At 37.3% G+C, this 21263-nt stretch overlaps 1 protein-coding gene across 5 annotated transcripts in view; it reads right to left on the reverse strand.

Annotated features, from left to right (window-relative positions):
* Window positions 1-917: 917 nt before the first annotated feature.
* Window positions 918-21263, reverse strand: part of FRMD4B (FERM domain containing 4B) — a 199286-nt gene continuing 178940 nt past the window's right edge. For 4 of the 5 annotated variants that reach the window (XM_037040928.1, XM_037040931.1, XM_037040930.1 and 1 more), the window contains 10 exons: window positions 21028-21169; window positions 20034-20167; window positions 19805-19924; window positions 18505-18733; window positions 15030-15086; window positions 13667-13814; window positions 11722-11841; window positions 9800-10593; window positions 6650-6782; window positions 918-2582 (listed from right to left, as the gene is read on the reverse strand). In XM_037040928.1, the coding sequence (XP_036896823.1) occupies window positions 2459-2582; window positions 6650-6782; window positions 9800-10593; window positions 11722-11841; window positions 13667-13814; window positions 15030-15086; window positions 18505-18733; window positions 19805-19924; window positions 20034-20167; window positions 21028-21169 (2001 nt within the window). In that variant the 3' untranslated portion in view covers window positions 918-2458. The remainder of the gene's footprint in view (window positions 2583-6649; window positions 6783-9799; window positions 10594-11721; window positions 11842-13666; window positions 13815-15029; window positions 15087-18504; window positions 18734-19804; window positions 19925-20033; window positions 20168-21027; window positions 21170-21263) is intronic. The other variant, XM_037040929.1, reaches the window with a different exon arrangement.

Genomic DNA, 21263 nt, shown 5'->3' on the forward strand with positions numbered 1-21263 from the left:
TGAAATGTCAAAGAATTTATCTAAGAAAAAGAAGATAAAAAGTATGAACAGTATAATGACAACAAACTCACAGTTTTTAACAACCGAACCTAAAAAAACAAAAACAAACTGAGGAAACAACTAGAACAGAAACAGAAACAGAGAAATGGAGATCACATGGAAGGTTATCAGCAGGGGAGTGGGAAAAGATACAGAGAATAAGTAGCATAAATGGTAGGTAAAAAATAGACAGGGGGAGGGTAAGAATAATATGGGAAATGTAGAAGCCAAAGAACTTAGATGTATGATTCTTGGACATGAACTGAATTGGGGGAATGTAGGTGGGAGTGGGTGTGCAGGACCGAGGGGGATAAAGCAGGGGAAATGAGACAAGTGTAATAGCATAATCAATAAAATATATTTAAACAAATAAAAAAAGAAAATTTATTCCCATGTGAGGTACTTGCTCAGAAATATTAAGCTCTCCCTACATTTCATTTCCAATTCCCCTTTTTCCATTGCAGGATAAAAAGATGTCAGGTGAAATATTTTCCTGGATTTAAAAGACCTAGTCAGCAAAACTAGGATGAATCACATGTCACAAAATAAACATTTGCAAGAATAGAAAGCCTAAAAATTCACATCCATGAGGCAATAAACTACTGTATTCCATCAATTTTAAGGCAAGTTATTGTAAGACACAGCATTATTTTATATATCACTAAGAAAGAAAAAACACTGCCAAGTCAACTAGAACATGCCATCAATCAAAAGATCACCCCGATTTCAGATACGTAAATATAAAACTCTTGCATCTTGAAAATAACTCATGGTAATACTATATAACTAAGAATCTGCAATCTTGTCCAACATACTTGAAGTAGAGCACCTTAAACCGCTTTGTATGAACCCTCAACATAAATGGAGGAACACAGAAACATTTTCAGTAGCACACTTTTAGTTTATTGACCTACGTAAAAAAAATAGGTCTTAAAAAGTCAGAACAGTAAAAGAATAGGCAAAAGGGCATTTCTGTTTCTAGAAGGCTACACAAATATGCAAAAGGAATAAGTTATTTTTTTGCACATCATTTTTTTGTTTCAAATTTTCCCTCAAACTTCATTTTTAATGATACAAATGACTAAGGACCAGTTTAACAAATCAACTTTATGTATATAAACATGCTTTGGAATACAGATAGGAAATGTTCCAAAAAAGTTGTGTAGAAACTTCTCTAGTCATAATATAAACAAGAAACCTGTATAAAAGGGGGGAAGGAGCACCTTTTACAGAACTTTGAAAGATGACAAAAAAGATGGGGATAATTGTTTTTAAAAAAACTCAACCATGAACTATAGCTAATTAGTTCTTCCATGGAAAATATGAGGTAGTTTTAGCCTCATAATTAAATCTAATGCAGCTTGGAGGGTTTTTTTTTCTTGTAACCAACTAATCTTGTTTTTGTCACTTGGTGACTTAGAACTACCTGTGGAATCCTGATGATATGCTTAATTTTCCAGTGGTCACCATTTTAAGGCACACAAATCATCTAAAATGATAGAGGTGTATTTTCCTTGATTTTGTTTTGGGTTCTTTCCATAACACCTTAAAATACTTTTTCAAATTCTTGATTAGAAAACTTTCCATATCAAGTTTGCCATTTCAAATGACAGCCAAGTTAGAGAGTTAACAGCCTGAATAACAAAAGCTCATCATACCACTGGCATAGAAAGAAAAATGGAGCTCAATGATATTGTACCTCAGAAAATTCTCCAAGCAGAGTTTGTCAGTTATTCAGTGGGCTGTTTCATTTTCCCCAATCTGCTATCATAAAGTTTGTTACAGGATGCTGTGGCAGTAAGTCTTTTTAGAACCCATTTCACGGTGCTTATGAAAACCATCACTCTTTATAAAATCCTAAAAACATTTACACTCATTCAGAACTTTATGAAAATCCAGCTTTCTTCAAGTAATTTTCCAATACTGTCTAAGTTGTTCATGTCCATGTAGAAATAGCATCATTCTTTGTCAGCTCACAAATCCAAACTATCTGACGGTTGAGAGTTCTGGCTTCCCTCCCTTCAACATTCTGAATTGGGCTCTGAAATTTCCCATTCTTTTCTTTTCTTGGAGATCCTGAAAGCACTTTTCACAGTTTTGAGGTTTGCCTTCAACAATGTTTATTCCTTAAAAAGTGCTTGCTATTGATAAAGATTAAGTCCTCCCTTGGCAATGGTTCAACATGTGGTCTGACCTTTTGCTCTCTTAGATTAGCGTCCAGACTTTGAAAGGTAGGCTGTCCTGCAAGGGCTTTGTGCAGCTTAGTGTAGGATTCAATTCCGGGGCAATGTGAGTCCTCGCTTCAGCCTCTGATGTCTTTAGGTTTCTAAAGCCAAACAGCCTTTTGGGAAGACAAACACGTTTTACAAGGCACACTAGTGTGAGAAAGCAGTGCTTGGTCAAGAGGTCCCGCTGCAGTTCAGACTAATGTTCCAGGCTTGGAATCTTCGTGCCAAAAGAGCCTCTGCTCACTACCCTCCCGGCTGTCTGGTTCCAACTGGCTTCCATCTGTACTGTCCAGCTGACTGTTCTCTGCGTATTGTCTATGAAAGGAGACGAGAAAGTTACTACCTGTGGTCATTTAGTTCCCAGAGTACAAAATTACTACACTCAAAAGAAGTTAGTAGAAAATACTGTTAAGAAAATTATCCAAAACTTGGAAATAAGGCAATGGATGACTGTAGTTCTTCCAATATCACCCCGGAGCATTGTCTAACAGGCCCATGCAGCAGCATTTGATTCTCTAACTTACATGTACCATTGCTTAGGACCCAGGTTATGTTAAGTTAGACATTAATTTAAGAGTTTTTTAATTTTTGCTTTTTGGTCTGAAAGAATACAAATGATTTTTATCTAGTAAGAGAGATTATAGATATAGTTGTGTTGCCCAGTAGGACATAAACTGGTTTTGTATCTAATCAAGTAATGTTGCCCCAGCATTTTCTCTTTCAGTGGGTTGAATATATTCTCTCAAATTCTCTTGGAATAGTTTTCCCACTCTGTTAGTTCTCTCATTACTAAGTTGCTGTTTTTTAACCATGTATAATGTGTATTTTTGCCCAAATTTTCGAAGGAAATATAGGGATGTGCATTATACATGGGATAATGATTACATACTACGGGTATAATAATCCTGTGTGTAATGTGCACAGAAATGTGGGTGCACATTATACATGGCAAATATGATAAATAAATCTTTGACACATGCTCATTTTCCATTTATGTGAGAGTCATATTTTTAAATCTTTAAAAGGTATTTTTGACAGCCATATTTTAAGTATTCTTCTAATTAAAGGAATATACCAGATGTTTTCCTCACAGACAAAGGAATATATTAAGAGGGAGGCAAGGGCACCTTGGGACATAGTTTAGATCCCTAGGGTTTATGGTTCAAGTATAAATTGGATACAGCAACATATATAAAAATCATAGACATATTTAGATGGTATATCCAAATGAGAATGTCCTATTACACAAAACATTCCAATAAGCAAAACCTCATTCTTGTACTAGCAGGTTAGAAAAGATTAGGTAGTTAGTAAATTTCCTTTTATCTTAAACTTTAATGCCTTTTAGTGAGGGTAATAAGAAGCCTTTGGAAGAAGAGCTTTGGAAATAACCACTATGTGAATCGAGGTACTTAGTGTTTTCATCTAATATAAAAATGAAGTCAGATTTCCATAAATTCACACATCAGTCAGAGCAAGCAGAACTCTTTGCTATGCGAGAAGCAACACACAGGTTTGAGCACTGTACTTACTACAGCTGGCTACACCTAGCAACAGGGAATTTAAAACTGATCTCATTTCTGGAAACACAACCGCTCTCTGGGACAGAAGCCCTTCATTTTGTCTAGTGATAGGTAGGGTGAGATAAGGAAGAGGAAGGGAAATGGAAAACAGGGAGTAAAAGAAAAAAGTTATTTGAAAACACAATTTCTGGCAGTAGTGCCAAGACTTTGACGATATTATACACTAGGTAGCACAAGAGACTTTAACATTTCCAATTTTGGAAAGCTTACATTGCTGACAATTATACCATATTATACTAAGGAAACAAATTTTGTTTAAAATTTGCTTTTTGGTCTGAAAGAATACAAATTATTTTTATCTAGCAAGAGAGATTATAGATATAGTTGGTATGGTACAAATTATAGTTGGTATGGTACCAAAATATGGTACAAATTTTGTTTAAAATTTGTAGCTTTCTGTAGTATTAAGACCTGGACACTTTAGGGAAAAAGATCTTTAAATAATAAGCACTTCATTTATATTGATCTAATCACTGATTTATTGCTAAGCACTTCAAATATTTAACTCGAGAAGATCTGAAGTTTTTTATCTTTATCTTGAAACCTAATTCTCTTATTTAAAAAAATTGTGTTTTCCTCAATAGTAACATGAAACGTTAAGGCAAAATTTCTAAAGCTTTATGGATGATTGTCATTATACTTGCCTTGTTAATGGGTCAAGTTAAATTGATCAAACTGTATCATAATTTTTAAAAAAATCCTAAATGGACAGATGAATGAAAATACGCATTCCTGTAACTGTGGCTGAGATAATAAACTAGAAAATTTTTCTGGAAAGCAAGAGCTTAAAAATTATACTTTTTTTGGCTTTAATCTTTTAAGTCTACTAATTGGAATATATGCTAGGAAAACAATCAGAAATTCAGACAAATATTTTGTACAAAGATATTATTAACAGCATCATTACTTACAATAAAAAAGAATGAAAATCCAAAAACCATTCAAATTCAAAATATGGGTGACTGTTAAATAAAATATGGTGCATTTATTAATGGCATATCATTGGTCACAAAAAACAGGTTTAAAGAGTTTTTTAAAATATGGGTACATGTTTATGTCACAATATTAAATAAAAAACTGCAATGTAGAATTTCATATAAAATAAAAAATACATAATTGCACAAAATATCATTATGACTGTGTTAAAAATGGGCAGAGACGAATGGGGGGAGGGCCAAAATGTTAATAGCTGTTATCTCTAGATGGTGGAATTGTGGGTAAATTATTTTCTACTTATTTATCTTTACTATTTTCTTAATTTTACACAATGAGTTCATATTGTGTATGTACACACACACACACACAATAGGGAACTTTAAATAGCTCTAATTTCCTGTACATTGTGCCCCTTAGGCATCAGACTACCCTATCAATCCAGCTTAGGCTGGCTGCTAGGTGCATAGACTCACTAAAAACAGATGTTCCCTAAAAATGTTTAGCATGTCCTGAATCTAGTGAGTGTGGTGTTAAGGATACTATTGGAACTGTCTTATACACTGAATATTTTATATCATTTCTGAGTCAAGAAAAAAGGAATGTAAAAGTATACAAACATGAAAACTATTTGCACATGTATTATACAAAATAAATAGAACTGAACTGAAATAAATTCAGCACAAATTCGAGCCAAAATCAATTTGGCTCTTGCTCTTAATTCATTCTCAAGCTTTATTTATAGAAATCCAAGCTATGTCACATCCTCTGAAGTACATTTTCATTAACATTCTACTTTGAGTATACCCTTTGTTGAGGTAAAACAATTGGACTAATATTTCAAGCCAATAAAAACTCCGGAATATGGAGAGGAAAAATAAGGCTTTGGGGGGTGAATATGTCCAATTTGCTTGTAACTGAGTGCTTTAGAGAAACTAATCTCTCAAAAGGTTAAAAAGACCTTTATAATTAGAGTCCATGTGAGTTGCCTATGCCTGAAGCATCTGATTTAAAGAAATCAAAATGAATTTTCTAAATCACCCCAGAAAATGTTCTACTTCTTGACATCATGGGTGTGGATTATATGCTTTGAGAAAGTGATAGGGAGATATGACTTCCTCAAACTTAACTTCTGTGTAATACAAAGAACTGAAAAATATGTAATTCAGACTTTGCAATCTTTTGAAAATTGCATTTGAACAAACTGTTCTTATATGTTTCCTCTAAATGTTTACAAAGAATTAGTTTTTACCAACAGGACAGCTGTTGCTTCTTAATAAACACAAGGGAGATACAAAAAGGCAGCAAATGTTTGAGATCCAGCCCACCAACTGTCTATGAGGAATCTGGGTATGAGCAGCCTTTTTCTGGAGCAGAGGTATTTTTCCTACAAGGTTCCAGTCTAAACAGATATATTTAGAGTCTAAATAGTCTAAATAGATATATCAATTATACAGTTTTAAGTACTACACTTACTAATAAAATCAAAACCTTCAGACGCAGAATTCAATGTACAGAACTCTAAGAACAGGGTAAGATTTGAATGAGCTAGATTTGAGGGGTACACAAAGTTTCCTTAAAGGGCCAGATATGAGTGTATCTGGTTGGCCACATGGTCTCTGTCACAACCACTCTGCTCTTCCCTCTTAGTGCAAAAACAGCCATAGATAATATGAAATGAATGAGCATGGCTATTTTCCAATAAAACTTTATTTACAAAAAGCAGGTGACAGCTGGTTTTCACCCACAGGCTAGAGTTTGCCAACCCTTGAGCTAGATTATTCAGTATTCAGAAAATAAAATAGAATTCCTGGATTCTTTTGACCAGGAACAGGCTACTAGAATTTTTGAGCTTTGCTTCCTCACCTGCCTGGAGAGGACAAAGGATTATAGATGTTGCCGTAGCTGCTGGTGTAAGAAGGATATGCCAGGGTCTCGTATTCAGAAAACCCCACTGTTATCTGGGTCCTCCAGTTCCCAGAAGCATTTGTAGAAGACACTAGAAATAAAAATGGAAGAATAGACAAAATTAGTGGTAATATTTAACATGAAAAGTGTTTAGGCTGTTTATATGCACCTTATAATCAGCTGTGTGCAAAATAGAGATTAAGAGCCAATGCTTTTAATCAACAAAGTTCCTATTCCAGTTTGGTCACTTATTGGCCATGTGACCTTGGGCAAATAGCCTATCCTCTTTAAATCTCAGTTTCTTCATCTAAAAAATAGGGATGATAAGATAAATACATTTTCATAGAGATAATATCAGGATTCAATAAGGTAATGTATGAGGCTATTTAGCACTGTTCCTGGTACAGAGTAGACTCAGTAAATGATTATTATTAATGGGAAGAAGATTAATTAAAAGACATTCTATTAAAAACAAAATACAAAGAATAAGCCAGAAAAAAAACCCGATATATTGAGAGAATCCTCCCATTTGGCGTACGTTGGCTGGTGCATAAGGCTTCCGTTGTCTGGGTAAGGTAATGACTGAGTTTCCTGAAGGCCGTTTGAGGAAACATTCTGTAAATGGAGTTGTTGAGACTTAACTGTTTTTCAGCCAAAGGCAACATCAAATAGTAGTAGAATCAAGGCATTTTTTTTCCTTCATAAAAAGGTGGAGAGGTGGTGAAGGTAACTAATATTGGAAGGATTTCAGGAAGAATAGATTTAGTTCTGAGGGACTTGTCTGAAACAAGACAAGGATATAATCTGGGAGCAAAGCCCAGTGGATGACTCATCACTGGGCATTTGTTGTCCTCTCTCTAAACCATTCCTGCTCCACACCTAGGGTGCACAGGTGAGCATAGTGCCATCTGGTCATCTAAGACTCAAATAACCATCACTACTCATGAGTCCTTCCAGCTGTCCTCCATTTCTGTTCCTGACAGCTAACCCCCTCCTCTTCTCTCTCCTATGCACAAAGCACTTGTGACCTGTATGGGACAAACACAGTTCAAAACCCTGGATACCACCAGGTTTTGACACAAAGATATAACAGTCTCACTCTGTGCTTCAAGAATGTTTCACTGCTATCAGTTGGGGCTGTGAGTCTTGATGGTTAAGATGGTCAGAACTGTGATTGAATTCTCATTCCACTTGCTAGCTTTGGGCTTGGGCAGGCTCATTTATACTCTCTAAGCCAGAATGCCTCAGCTGCACAATTAGGATAATAATAACAAACATAACAAACACCTACCATATAGAACTGTCACATACATTAAATGGAATAGTGCAGGTAAAGTGCTGAGTGTGCTGTGTGGCACATGATAAGATACTAATAAATGGAGGCTGTCATTACTATTAAAACTGAGTCACTGAGAGGCTTTAGGTGGCTGGAAGGAAATACCAAACCCCTGACTAATTTGGCAAATAATTGGGAACTTATCTCTGAATGTGAATGAGGCATGCCTGTTGTAATACATTTCCGTAGCTATAAAATATAGACAGGAACAAGGAAATTTTCAAAAGCAATTTTGGGAGCACTGATTCCATCTCTCTCATTCCTTAGAAAATGGTGTCTTTTGGCCTGTGGGGACAAATCCTACAGGTATCAGCAAGGCTCACTCAGGGTCCAAATCAGGACATGTTAACTCTTTTTGCCTTTGTTGCAGAACTGGGCCAACTGCTAGGCATGTTGATGGTTCTGGGTTACATCTGCTCCTCCCTGGCCTCGCTGTTTAAGGATGCATTACCCCACACCCTGATGACCACACACAAACATCTCACAGCCCTCTTTGCTTGGTTGTTTCTTTGTAGCACTTTGCCCAGGTTTGGTTTCTGTCAGTATCTTGTGAGATGCCTTGAACTTTAGGGGTAAGAAAGATACTCTCTAGATTGGAGCCATAGATAACAAGGAATAATTACGGAAGACTTTTCCTGTTAGATGGGGCAATAGATGGGAAAGTACTAGTGGAAGTCCAAAGTCCTGCACAAACAGAAGAGAACTCAAACCCAAACAGAAATCACCATGGAAATGTCTCTGGTCAACAAGCTTATGAAACTTTTAAAGGTGCAGTTTTCACTGACTAATTACACAATGATTTAGGAATTCCTATGCATGTCTTACTAAAGAGTCATGCTTCAGGAGGGGGCAAGACTCACACTCTCAGGTTTTCATGCTGTTCAAGAATCCATTCATTTCTTAGAAGCTTTAAAATTGCTCAATTTTCATACATTCCTCTGGCTGCTAACTAAAGTGAGAACTCATCAATGCATGGAACTGTTTCTACATTGGCTTGTTGTTTACTGAATAAATTAAACCAGGGACTGACACTCTTAATATCTATTTCTCTACTTCAAGTATGTGGCAAAGCTGGAGGGTATTCAGCAAGTTCATTACTGAACTGTCTAGTGTTAGCGAGTGCTAGCAGAGTTAGGGGCCAAAGTCAATGCACAAAGGGGACACTAATCAAAACTATCTTTGAAAATCTCTTACATCAACTGTAAACTAGACTATATATGATTATCGAGTTGAATCAAGACATGCAAACTTCTTTAAACAGTGTAACAGTACTTAATAATGCCAGCTTCTATTACAATTACGAAAATCCATATGCAGGCACCAGAGTGTTTGGAACACACCAATCAAACTCCTGGTGGTGCACAGGGAAAGATGCATAATTGTTTTCTTTGTACCAGAAGGGTTTGGTCTGTTCTTTTAATATATCAAACCTCAATGACCTGAACACATTTAAGGATGTTACTATCAATGTAAGACCTAGAAAAGGTAAGTTATGTGAAAGTTCCTCACATGGGCTGCAATTGGAGCAGGTGCTCAATAAATGTTTGCTAGATTTCGATCTACAACTTGCTTCATCAGACCTGTGTGACAGCATTCTTTGCAAAGCTGGAAGGAACCATTTTTAAGTTGGCAGTTTGGGTCCACCCCATGGTATCACCCTCCTGACTTTGGGTACTGGTCTCCTGATCCTTGAGGGGTATGGTTTTGGGTGGGAGGGAATAAGGGTAAGTTACTGTAAATCCAGGTACCAAGTACCTCCTCAGTATTCTTACCTGAAGAGTAGGAAGATGCACGACTGCCTGGAGAACAGGGCACTTGCAGCCCGGCAAACCCCAGGCATCCCTGCGACCCCCTATCCAAGTCAAAGCTGGTATGTGGGCTGTGCCCCTGCTCCTTCTGCCCAGAGGCCCGCTGGTACCAGCCACGCAGGTGCTCTGCAACTAAGGCCCTATGGATGTTCTTGGTGATGCGCTCAGGTGCAGCAGCCTTCCTTGGCAGCCGGAGGGTTGCATATGGGTTTTGAGGTACCCGGTCTGTCTCATCTTCATGGAAGGACCTGCTGTAGTCCCTCTGGCAGTCATATCCATAGTAGGCTGAGGAGCGGTAGGAAGGGTTGACACTGTACTGTCCCTCAGTGTCATTCTCATAGACATAGCCACCAGTGTAATAAAGGTCACACTCTGTGTGTGGTGGGTACCCAGTGATGTAGTAGCTGGAAGAGGGCTGCTCATGGCTCTTTGCATAGATGCCATTCCTCAGACTATCCCTTTGGGCAAGGTTGGGCATGCTTCCTGAATTCGAAGTGGAAACATTCTGTTTCTTGGACCTTCTCCGGCCCCTGGCACGGGTGTCCAGGGTGTGGGTGCCGCTCACCGGCGTCACACAGTAGTACTCAGCACTGGACTGGCTGGTGCAGGAGGACCCATCATCCAGAACTTCAGTGCTGGTGCTCCTTTGGGACTTGCGGAGGGAGAAGAAGGGTCTGTCGTGGTCCATCTCCGATAGCAGGTGTGACTGGGACTCCAGGCTGCCACTCCGCTGGCGGCAATGCTGAGAGGACTCTGGCCTGAAACAGAAGGAAGGCAAACTTGTCAAAGAGAAAGGAGGAGAGGGCAGCTGAAATAAGAAAAAAGAACACCACACTGAAGGGTTTAATAGGACTCGTAAGGTTTCCAAAGCTGACCGCAAAACAGAATCCATCGGTTCACGTACAGTTCACTATTATGATCAACATGAGAAAAGAATCAGGTTCTGTCAATTGTCTAGTCCACATTCTTTCTTGGGAACCAGGAAGATGAACTGATGATGTAAACTTGCATCAAAGTCTGAACAAAACACAATCTTTGATGGGTCCTGTCCTCCAGAGGGATAGGAAAGTACATGCACAGAACCTGGACTCATCTGGTGGAGTGGTGGAGTCTGGATGAGACTCGGTTATGCTATTTCCCAGTTGTGTGTGCTTGGCTACGGTAGTTAACCTCTCTGAGACTTCCTTCCTTCTCTANTCCATCGGTTCACGTACAGTTCACTATTATGATCAACATGAGAAAAGAATCAGGTTCTGTCAATTGTCTAGTCCACATTCTTTCTTGGGAACCAGGAAGATGAACTGATGATGTAAACTTGCATCAAAGTCTGAACAAAACACAATCTTTGATGGGTCCTGTCCTCCAGAGGGATAGGAAAGTACATGCACAGAACCTGGACTTATCTGGTGGAGTGGTAGAGTCTGGATGAGACTCAGTTCTGCTATTTCCCAGTTGTGTGTGCTTGGCTACGGTAGTTAACCTCTCTGAGACTTGCTTCCTTCTCTATAAAGTGAGGATGAACATAGAACCTGATATTTATGATTAGGCTTGTTGTGGGGGCTAAATAATAATATGGTGCACCTAAAATATTAGCACAGCCTTCAGTAAACACTTCAAAACGTCGCTATGGTCATTCCTTTCAAATGCACCATTACATACATAACAAATGGTAATATCTCTTTGGACAAATTAAGGTACAAAAAAATCTCATATCAACTTGAACGTAATACATTTTCTTTGCTGACATGTGTGAAACTGAGTAGAAAATGTAGATTCATAAAATAGAGACCTGCTACCAAAGTCCTTTAAAATTATTGCAAATACAAGTGAAACAACCTTAAAGCAAAGATTAGCAAAACCCAAGTGACTGAACAAAGGGTTCTTACTCCAGGTGGCTGCTGCTGTAGGCATTTCGGGTGAGCACAGGGGTGGTGGGCATGCTTCGTCCGCCCTGGGGCCGCTTTTCCAGGGTTTTGTAAGGGCTGCTGTGTGTTGACAGCATTTCTCTGTGTCGACAGGCAAAAGAATTCAGAAAACAGTGAGTTCCCAACATCTCTGGCAAAGGTGTCATGAGCTGATGGAAAGGGCGCATGGGAAGAAACTTGGAAAAGTGTCTTGGTGATATGGGATCCTGGTAGGTCCTAAATAAGTTTTAATAAAGTTCATGTGGTATGACTCTGTGAGTCACAAATATGAAGAAAAAATTTAAAAGTTTTAAAAAAAGATTATACTCAGTAAGATAGATTGAAAGCAACTAGACCAGGGACAGCAAATCTTTTTTCTGTAGAGTCTTATAGTAAATATTTTTGGCTTTGTGGGCCAGGTGATCTGTCTCAACTACTCAACTCTGCCCCTGAACTTGGGAGGTAGTGCGGGAGATACATAAGTGAATTAAACTTGACTATGGATATAGAAATTCAAATTTCATAATTTTCATATCACAAAATATTATTGCTTTTGATTTTCCCTTCCAATTACCTTAAAATATAAAAACCATTGTTAGCTCATGGGCCATGTAAAAATAGGTATTAGGATGAATCTGGCCAGTGGGCCACAGTTTGCTGGCCTCTGGTCTAGAAGGCAACATCCTTAAATCCCCTATTAAATGACTCCGATTAACTTTTTACTTATCACAAAAACATGTCAAGTTCATTGTAAAAAAGTTCAAAGATAATAGATTTAGAAAATTTTTAATGCCCAAACCTGATAACTTAGATGTAGCCAGTTAATACTAAATATTTTCAGATATTTTTCCTAAGCATATATACTTATAGACAACAAAAATGAGACCTTACTGTATATTCTCTTTCAAAGCCCACTTAAAAATTTTAATTATATCTAACATTTCATGTTGCTTAATATTTGTTTATAATTTTATTTTAATGGCTATGTAACATTCCACTGTAAAGATTTACTATAATGTATTTACACAACAGATTTGTGTTGCTTTCTATTTGACACTAATATAAACAACAGGAAAAATTCCTGTAAGTGAAATTACTGGGTCAAAGAGCAAACTCACTTAAAGCTATTGTGGATGTGGGCATAACAATTTTAAGATATGATTCTTTATAATAATTCTTCCTTTTGCTGAAATAGCTTAGTTTTCCCTATATAATAAATACAGGGGTGGGCAAAGGTTGATTTACAGTAATTCATATGGAAAATAATACAATAATCAATAAATAATAACAAAAAAATAAACTCTGTGTTTTGTGTACTCACAACTATAAACCTACTTCTGCCCATCCTGCCCATCGTCCAGTGCTACCTAACAGGACTTTCTTCAGTGATGGAAATGAGCTGTATCGTGCTGTCCTATAGTATAGACACTAGCTACATGGAGCTATTAGCACTTGAAATGGCTAGTATAACTGAGGAAATGAATTTTTAATTTTATGTGTTTTTAATTATGTTGGATAGAAGAGCTCTAGATACTTATACCTCTCTGCTGTTTAAGGCAACAGTTCTTAAAAGCCAATCCACAAACTAGAGCTATAGTATGATCTTTGACAAATCAGTTACGTAACCAAGGTTGGTTTTACTTTGATGGGTGAAAAGTTATGTAATCTAAATAATCTTTTATTTTGAGTTCTGGGATAACATATTGACTGAAATCGTATCAAAGGTTTGGGAGTAGGCCACCCAGTTCAAATCTTAATCCTGATATTTACTAGTTGATGAACCCAACAGGTTATGCATGTTTTCTGGTCCTCTATGTACTCATCTGTAAATGACAACGACAGCAGCAGTAATATCAGAACTGTTGTGAGGATTAAATTCATTAATATACATTAAAGCACTCTGAGCAGTGTCTGAATGGCTTCTCACCTGGATTGCCGGGCATCTGCAAACTGTTCATTGATGGATGGCTTTCTGAAATGGATGCGCTCAATACCAAGAGACTTGGGGGGAAGGATTCTTGGAGAATGAGGTACTGAGCTTAATCGCTGCCCAGCGAGAGTGAAAGTGTCATTGGCTATGAATGAAGTAAATGAATGAATGAGTAAATAGGTAGGTAAATAAATAAGTTAATAAAAACCATGCCAACAGTTCCAAAAAAGAAATCAGAATATTTTGTGAGCAAAGTGTTATTCCAATGACGATGTTTTCATAGACATGAAACTTTCAAAAATTTATTTTTATATTTTATACACTACAAAAAAGAAGTTACTGAATAGTCTTGTGGTGTCTAATCCAACTTTTGCCAATTCAATAGGTGCCACTCTTGAGCAAAGAAATTACTTAGGTGGTATGGATGATACTATAGTTTTTCAGAAGTTATACTACAGGAAAACCCTAGTGCACACAGGGCCAAAAGGAAATTGTTCAATTTTACTTTTTAAAGTTCTTAGGCCTCTTTGGCTGATCAAAATCTCATCGAGTTATTGAAAGTAATGAAACTGATTTATGCTGAGAGACTGGAGATGTTATGTCTCCCACTAATATTTGTATTTTCAAAGAGGAATGGCAAGTATGACCAAACCTCAGCTCAAAGGAAGAATTCTGAAATGGTGGCATTTCATGCACCATAAAAGTTGGGGGAAGCTAAAGCAGTGGGGGTCAGAGGCTTTCCCACATTGCTTAAATCCCATCAGGTAGAGAGTCACTCCTCTGCTTAGGCACAAGGGATTATAAGAAAACACTGTATCATTTGATAAGAAATCCATTCCATCATGAAATGTGAACAAACACAGGAAATCACAATATTGTACCTATATAACTGACATAGTGACATGTGACCTAATTTTTAAAATGTGTACTTCTTCCTAAAGAAAATAAACTAAACTCCCAGTTATCCAAATATAGTGATAATCACAGTCAACACTATAATTTCCTGGTGTGATATTGGACACCAAATATACAAAATGACACCACCGGGATAACCTGGGTAAAGGAGTCTCTATTATTTATGCAGATATATAATTATCCAATAAAAAGTTTTGAAAAAATGTACAAAGTCTTTTAATTTCCAGAGTCATGCAATTTGTAAGGTGTTTAATGTTAACACGTGTAGAAGTGCATTGTAACTCCCCTTTCCCAGCCTTTCTGTATGACCGTGAGTTGATTCAACAGTTGGTATTTTGAATGCCACTGTTCCTTGAAGGGTAACAAATAAGCTTTCGTTAACTATAAAATTATCTTACTATTTTAGAATATGTAATATTTAAACCAAAAGAGGTGAGTTACTTACAATCATCACCGGTGGTAGTGTCGGACAAGGAGCTGCTCTCTGAGGGGATTATGTCTTCTGTGAAAAACAATGAAAGCTTTTAGTATAATTGTGCATTTATACACCTATTGTGAGTTCAATAAAGCAATTCCTAGTGGAGCACATCTTAAATAAATGTAACTACAGTACATTAAGAATAATTATTGTAAGAAAGAACAATTTACTACTAAAGATGTAAACATTTCACATATTATATATATATTACACTGGATTATTTCTTAAATGGAACAGATTTCAAGGTAAATTTGGTTTTCAACTTTTTTTCAATCCAGCTTCTACATGGGATGAAAACTTTACCCTATATATTGACTGTTTATAACCCATAAAGTGGGAAGAAAAGTCATGCCATTCATGTCATAAGGGCTAAGTGTTACATAATATATGAGGTCTGTGCAGAAGGTATCCAGCCATGCAATGTGAAAAAATAGAGACATTTATTGAAGAAGATACAAGAAACATTGTACACAGAACAATGACACCTCAGTCCCCTTCAAAGTAGGTACCCTGGGACCTCACATAGTTCCCCCAATTGCCATCAGCTGCCCCATCATATTTTCCTGAATCTCATAGACAGTCTAAAATCTCTTCCCTTTCAAAGGTCATTTTAGTTTTGGGAAAAGCCAGGAGTCTCAGGGCACCAAATCTGGGCTGTAGTGGGGTTAAGTCACCTGGGTGATTTGATATTTTGCCAAAAAACTGCATGAGATGTGATGTGTGATTACTGAGTTGTTGTAATGAAGCTGCCAATCACTAGCTGTCCTGAATCACCCAAATAATTTCCATGGAAAAATGTTCAAGCTTAAAGCAAAATGTGATGCAAATATGTTGTTCTACTTGCTCAGTCATTTTTAATGCCATGGCCACACAGTACACACGCTCACTCAACAGTGCCTATCAGCCCCCACCCCCACATTGACTAGTACAGTGAAGTCACCATTGTTCTCACATGTGCATTCCAGTTCACCCTCCTTGGATGCCAGGTTACATGATGTCACAAACAGTCTCATTATGTTAACAACGGCTGGACTTTTTCCAGACAGACCTCATATACATAAACACTCATTTGAGAATCTATTGTTAGTATTGTTTATTTTTAGGCACTTTTCCTGAAGAAAGGGGCCTTTTCTTAATAGAGTGTGGACACTTTGTGGTACACAAACTTGTCAATTAGACCAGGGTCTTTCAGCAGTACTTGGCACTACTGACATTTTGGACTGGATACTCTTGTTGCGGGGAGCTGCCTTTTGCTTTGTAGAATCTCCAGCCTCCACCTCATGGATGTCCACAGCACCCCACCCTCAGTTTTATTTGACAAAACAAAAATACCTCGGACATTGCCAAATGTTCCCTAGGGGCCAAAATTGCTTCTGGTTGAGAACCTCTGAATTAAACAGACCTGGGTTTAAATCTTGGTAAATTACTTAATCTCTCTGAGCATTATTTGGCTCAGTTTTAAAATGGGATAAGAACAGGACCTGGTGAATAGTGCTGAGATGAACATTAAATGAAATAATGGGTGTAAAGTCTAGCCCAACTCCTGGCCGAGGACAAATGGTCAATAAACAACAACTGTACTTACTATTTTGTTACCTAGATACAGTGTTCTGGCAAAAGAACTCTGGTGGTTGGACATGCCCACAGTGCTCTCAGTATTAGTTGGTCTGCTTTGGCAAACCATTCCTTACTCGGTGTCAAGTACTGGCAAGATCACAGGCAAATATGAACCCCCAATGTGAGATTCAAAGCCACTGTGAAGGGAATCTACCCCATCTAATGTCAAATGTTAACCTCTATCAAAACCAGGCAGACTATCTCTTAATTGAACACACAGTAGAGCCTGAAGGCAAGGTGCCAGTATAGTCAGGTGTCAGACACATCTAAAAAAACATCTATCCGGTGTAAATACTGAACCATTGGCACCACCTGCTGCCCAAATAAATGCCAGTCACCATCAAGAACAATGGAATCATGCACAATCTGAGAACAAATGGGCCACAGCAAATGGCTATAAAAGTTAAGTGCACTGCTAATCAGCCTTCTCTGTAAGTCACCACCACCACCAAGGCCAGCTGGATTTTGCATTCAGAGTCAAAGACACCCTAAATTCTTCAGCTGTAGTTGACTAATACTTGTGTGTTGATATCTGTGCATTCACTTTCCAAAAGTCTTATCTCTGCTTTTAATTTTTTTAATCCTCACCTGAGAACATTTTAAAATTGGATTTGGACATAGAGGAAAGCAGAGAGAAACATCAATGAGAGAGGAGCATTGATTGGTTCCCTTCTGTATAATCCCTGGACTCAGTGTCGCCCGCACCTGGGGATTGAACACACAACCTAGGCATGTGCCCTGCCTGGGAATTGAACCTGAAACCCTTTGGTTATAGGACAATGCTCCAACCAATTGAGCCATGCTGGCCAGGGTTTATCTCTCTTTTTAAAATCCTGTATTTTAAACCTGAATATGCTTTAAAGCTAGTTACCATATTTTGTCAAATCTAATATATGTGATTATTTTATGTCCCAGTAAAGAAAGAAAAATTTACCACCAATCATAACTATATAAGTCTAGTATAAGAATTATCCCAATTTTACACACGTTTAAAAAAGAAAAAGTCTGGGAATCAAATATATAATCAGATTGCAACCGATGATCAAGGCTAAAAACTGTGCTAATAAATATGTAGGCCAATGGGACTTGAAGTCTACTAATGGGATTTTTTAGTCTACTTTTTTTCCTGAACATGAAAGTTTTAGATACATAATGTTAAGAATTTTGAAAGTACAAAAAAGTGTTAAGAAGAAAGTTAGGTCACCTGAAATTCCACAGCTATTACTATTGTAAAATATTTCCCAACAAGTCTTTGTGTGGACATATTTATACAATGTTGGGAACATGTTGTGGTTACAATTTTGTATCCTGCCTTTTTGCATTTTATGTTATATCATGCACACTTGCCTGTATCTTTAAGTAGCCTCCATGGAATATATGACAGTAATTGTAAGAACTCTTTTTCAGCTACATTAAGTTGAATAGGTCCTTAAAAACTATGGCCTGCCTTAAAAACCTTTGCAAGACTACTGGGTAGGACTCAACTCTCTTAATACTCTGTGTTGTCAAATGTAATTCTTGCAATGACATCAGGCCAGTTACAGGTGAATCTGTCTTACTATGAATGAGTATTGTTGTGAAAGCCTTTTCATCCTGAAAATTAAAGCAATGAAGTAGGATAGCATTATTACAATAGTGAGAATGTCACCAAAAACCAAGTTTACATACTTTCTAAGACTGACATTCCAAACTAGTTTTATCCCAAGAAAGTTGCTTTTAATCCCGTTCTTTCTTTTATGTCTCACCAAATGAACTGGTTTGGAAATGCTGCAGATCATCAACAGTCTTGACTATGGGACTCAAAAAAACTTTCCTTGTTACTCACCTGGTAAAATTACTGTCCCTTTCTGGCTAGGCTTCTTTCCACATCTAATTCGGTATTCATTGATTGCATTTTCAATCTCCTGAAGCTTTTTCACTGCATCTGTGTATTCCTGCTTTCGCTTTTTTTTCACGGTTTTGCAAAGGTCTGGCTCATTGGCAAGTTTCTTTGCAGCTTCAACCAGCTTCTGCTGTATCAGGAAATTGCTCTCCAGTTCTTGCAAAGCAGGATCCTGCATTTATACGATGATGCTGTTTTATTTCTGTGGTTACATACAATCACTCTCACACTCACTGGGTGAAAAAATCAAACTTGTGCATTCTCAAATCAGATTCTCTTTGGGAATAAAATCTCCCTAAGGTTTACAACATGGGTATCCTCAAACATTTTCCTAAAGGACAAGACCTCCCTCATCCATTTACATAAACTTCTCATCCTCTTTCCTTTTCAAAAGGAATGGCCTTTCATTCACTCAGTTAGGTGAAGATCATATTTTTCAAGCAGGGATTTTTAACCCAAGATCCATAGATGCGGAATGTTGTATTAACATGCATAGCTTTTGAGACTGATAAATTGGTTCCTGGCTGCATGGCCCTGGACGTACTGCTTAATTTTTTAATGATTCAGTTTTTTTCCATTTGTAAAATAGAGATAACATGTATTTTACATAAGTATATGTGTTTTTTTTTAGTTCAGAGCTGGATATACAGTGAGTGCTCAATAAACAGCAAAGCTCACTCTTATTGATAAAAATTGCTTTCATTTCAGGAAGGCTAAATTTTTATAAGAAACAGGAGTAAGGTGACACTGATAACATGCAATGAGAAAGGGCATTCTACATTGGCTAACAAATCTTTTGACTTTATTGTACTCACATGCTGTATGTGTATTATCTCATTGAATACTGCTTGCATCCTTAGAGGGTAAAACAATCATTGCACCCCCTCTTTATAGATAAGGAAACTGAGACCTGAAAATTATGATTTCAAAGAGGGCAAAGTATTTGCCATAGGTTGCTATTTAGTTTAAGTAGAAGAATCTAATGTTAGAATTCTTAATCCTTGTTTCTCAGTTTATAAACATTTGGGGTTTGTTGAATACTCTCCATGTTTGGAAGAGTAACTAGTGAGAAATAACAATTTCAATTGAACTGTGCATAAAAGAAAGCATTCAATTGGTCTATATCATCACATTCAACTGGTGAGATAAAAATGCACAGCAGTGACTCAAAACCCAAAGGAACAAGTCAACAGACATCTTTTCTGTCTCACTGTTAATGGAAATGCTGGGAGCTGGTACATACCTCTTCACTGGGCAGCAAGTTGTCATCTAATTTGAATGTGGTACCTACACGCCTTCTGACCTGAGGAGGTTTCTCACCTATGTTCAGTGGGTATTCCTTAGGCATTTTGCCTGTGAGCTCCTGTAGAACAAAATGGAATTGAGAGGGGATGACAGACACTGGCTGGAGTTGTCAGACACAATTTGAGGAGCACCCCCTGCCCCACCGCCATAAAGCAGAAGATACTCACAGCCTCCCGCAAACAGATCTTCTTAAGCTCCTCGACTTTTGTCAGGAGTTTTTCTTGCAACAGCTTTTCCTTCTTCTTGAGTTCAAGGATTTTCTCTCTCTTTTGTTCCTCACTACCTTCTGAGTCTTGAGAACCTGAAAGGGTGGTTCAGGGAAGGTTTAAACAAAGAATGTTTCCTTTCTTTTCAAAAGACAAAAGATTGTTAAGCCAAACCTGCTAGTAAATGGCAGTTTTTTTCGTTTCCCTTATTTCTGAATATAATAAAAGGAAACTACAGAACATTTTCTCATGCTTCTGGGCATCAAAAATACCCTGATAAAATGTGCCTGAGCATTTCGCCTCAACCATTTTAGAAACAATAATAAAATGCTTAATGTTTTAGACCACCCAAGGAAAAAATTCAATTTTTCTGAGCAGGTGAGAAGGTTAGATATTCCTTGAGGACCTGTTTAGAATGTTCTTTCAGAAAGCAAGCAAGCAGGGCAAAGGAGTGTTCTGTGCTTCAGTTTCACACGTTGACAATGGGATTTCAATGAGAATATCCATTTTAGTGAAGTTATGTGTACTGAGTTATTAAAGATTCCAGAATTCTGCATAGGAAGGGTTTGGGGAATCAATCACTATGGAGGTGGGTGTTCAAAGATTTTCAGTCACAATGACTTTGTACTAAATGGAGAATCAGACAACTGTCTGTATCAAAAACTAAGTATTGGAATAAACAAGAAACTGACAGAATTTATGGGGAGAAAAATGTTTTTCTAAGCCACATCTAGGCACTCATTATCTTTGTACATATTGTTACTTATGCAACCCATTTTTATTTTTGAAATTAGTTTAAAAATTTTATTCAAAACTGCCACATAGTGTAATTTTAATATGCTTATTTATTCCCAAAATAACAGGTTAAAATATACATTTAAAATTGGTTTACAACAACAACAAAAAAAGTGAAATAAAGTAGATTGCTTCTACTTTCCTTAATACCAGAAATTACCTGAGGAAATTAAGCTGCCATTGCTGGCCATAATGAACTGACTTTTTGCCTCTAGAGTGACCAGTTTGGAGGTCCTTGGTGTTCCCGTCTCTGTCAAATCCATTGCAATATCATCTAAACTTCTGGCGGAAGGAATTTTTGCCTGTAAGATATACTACATTGTAATGGAATTCACTTAATTAAACCTATTTCAAATTAATATGATGAGTAAGTTACTATAGAATAAAAATGTCAAC

Source organism: Sturnira hondurensis, unplaced genomic scaffold, assembly GCF_014824575.4.
Source record: "Sturnira hondurensis isolate 20B ecotype Veracruz unplaced genomic scaffold, ASM1482457v3 Scaffold0002840, whole genome shotgun sequence".
Classification (NCBI taxonomy): Eukaryota; Metazoa; Chordata; class Mammalia; order Chiroptera; family Phyllostomidae; genus Sturnira; species Sturnira hondurensis.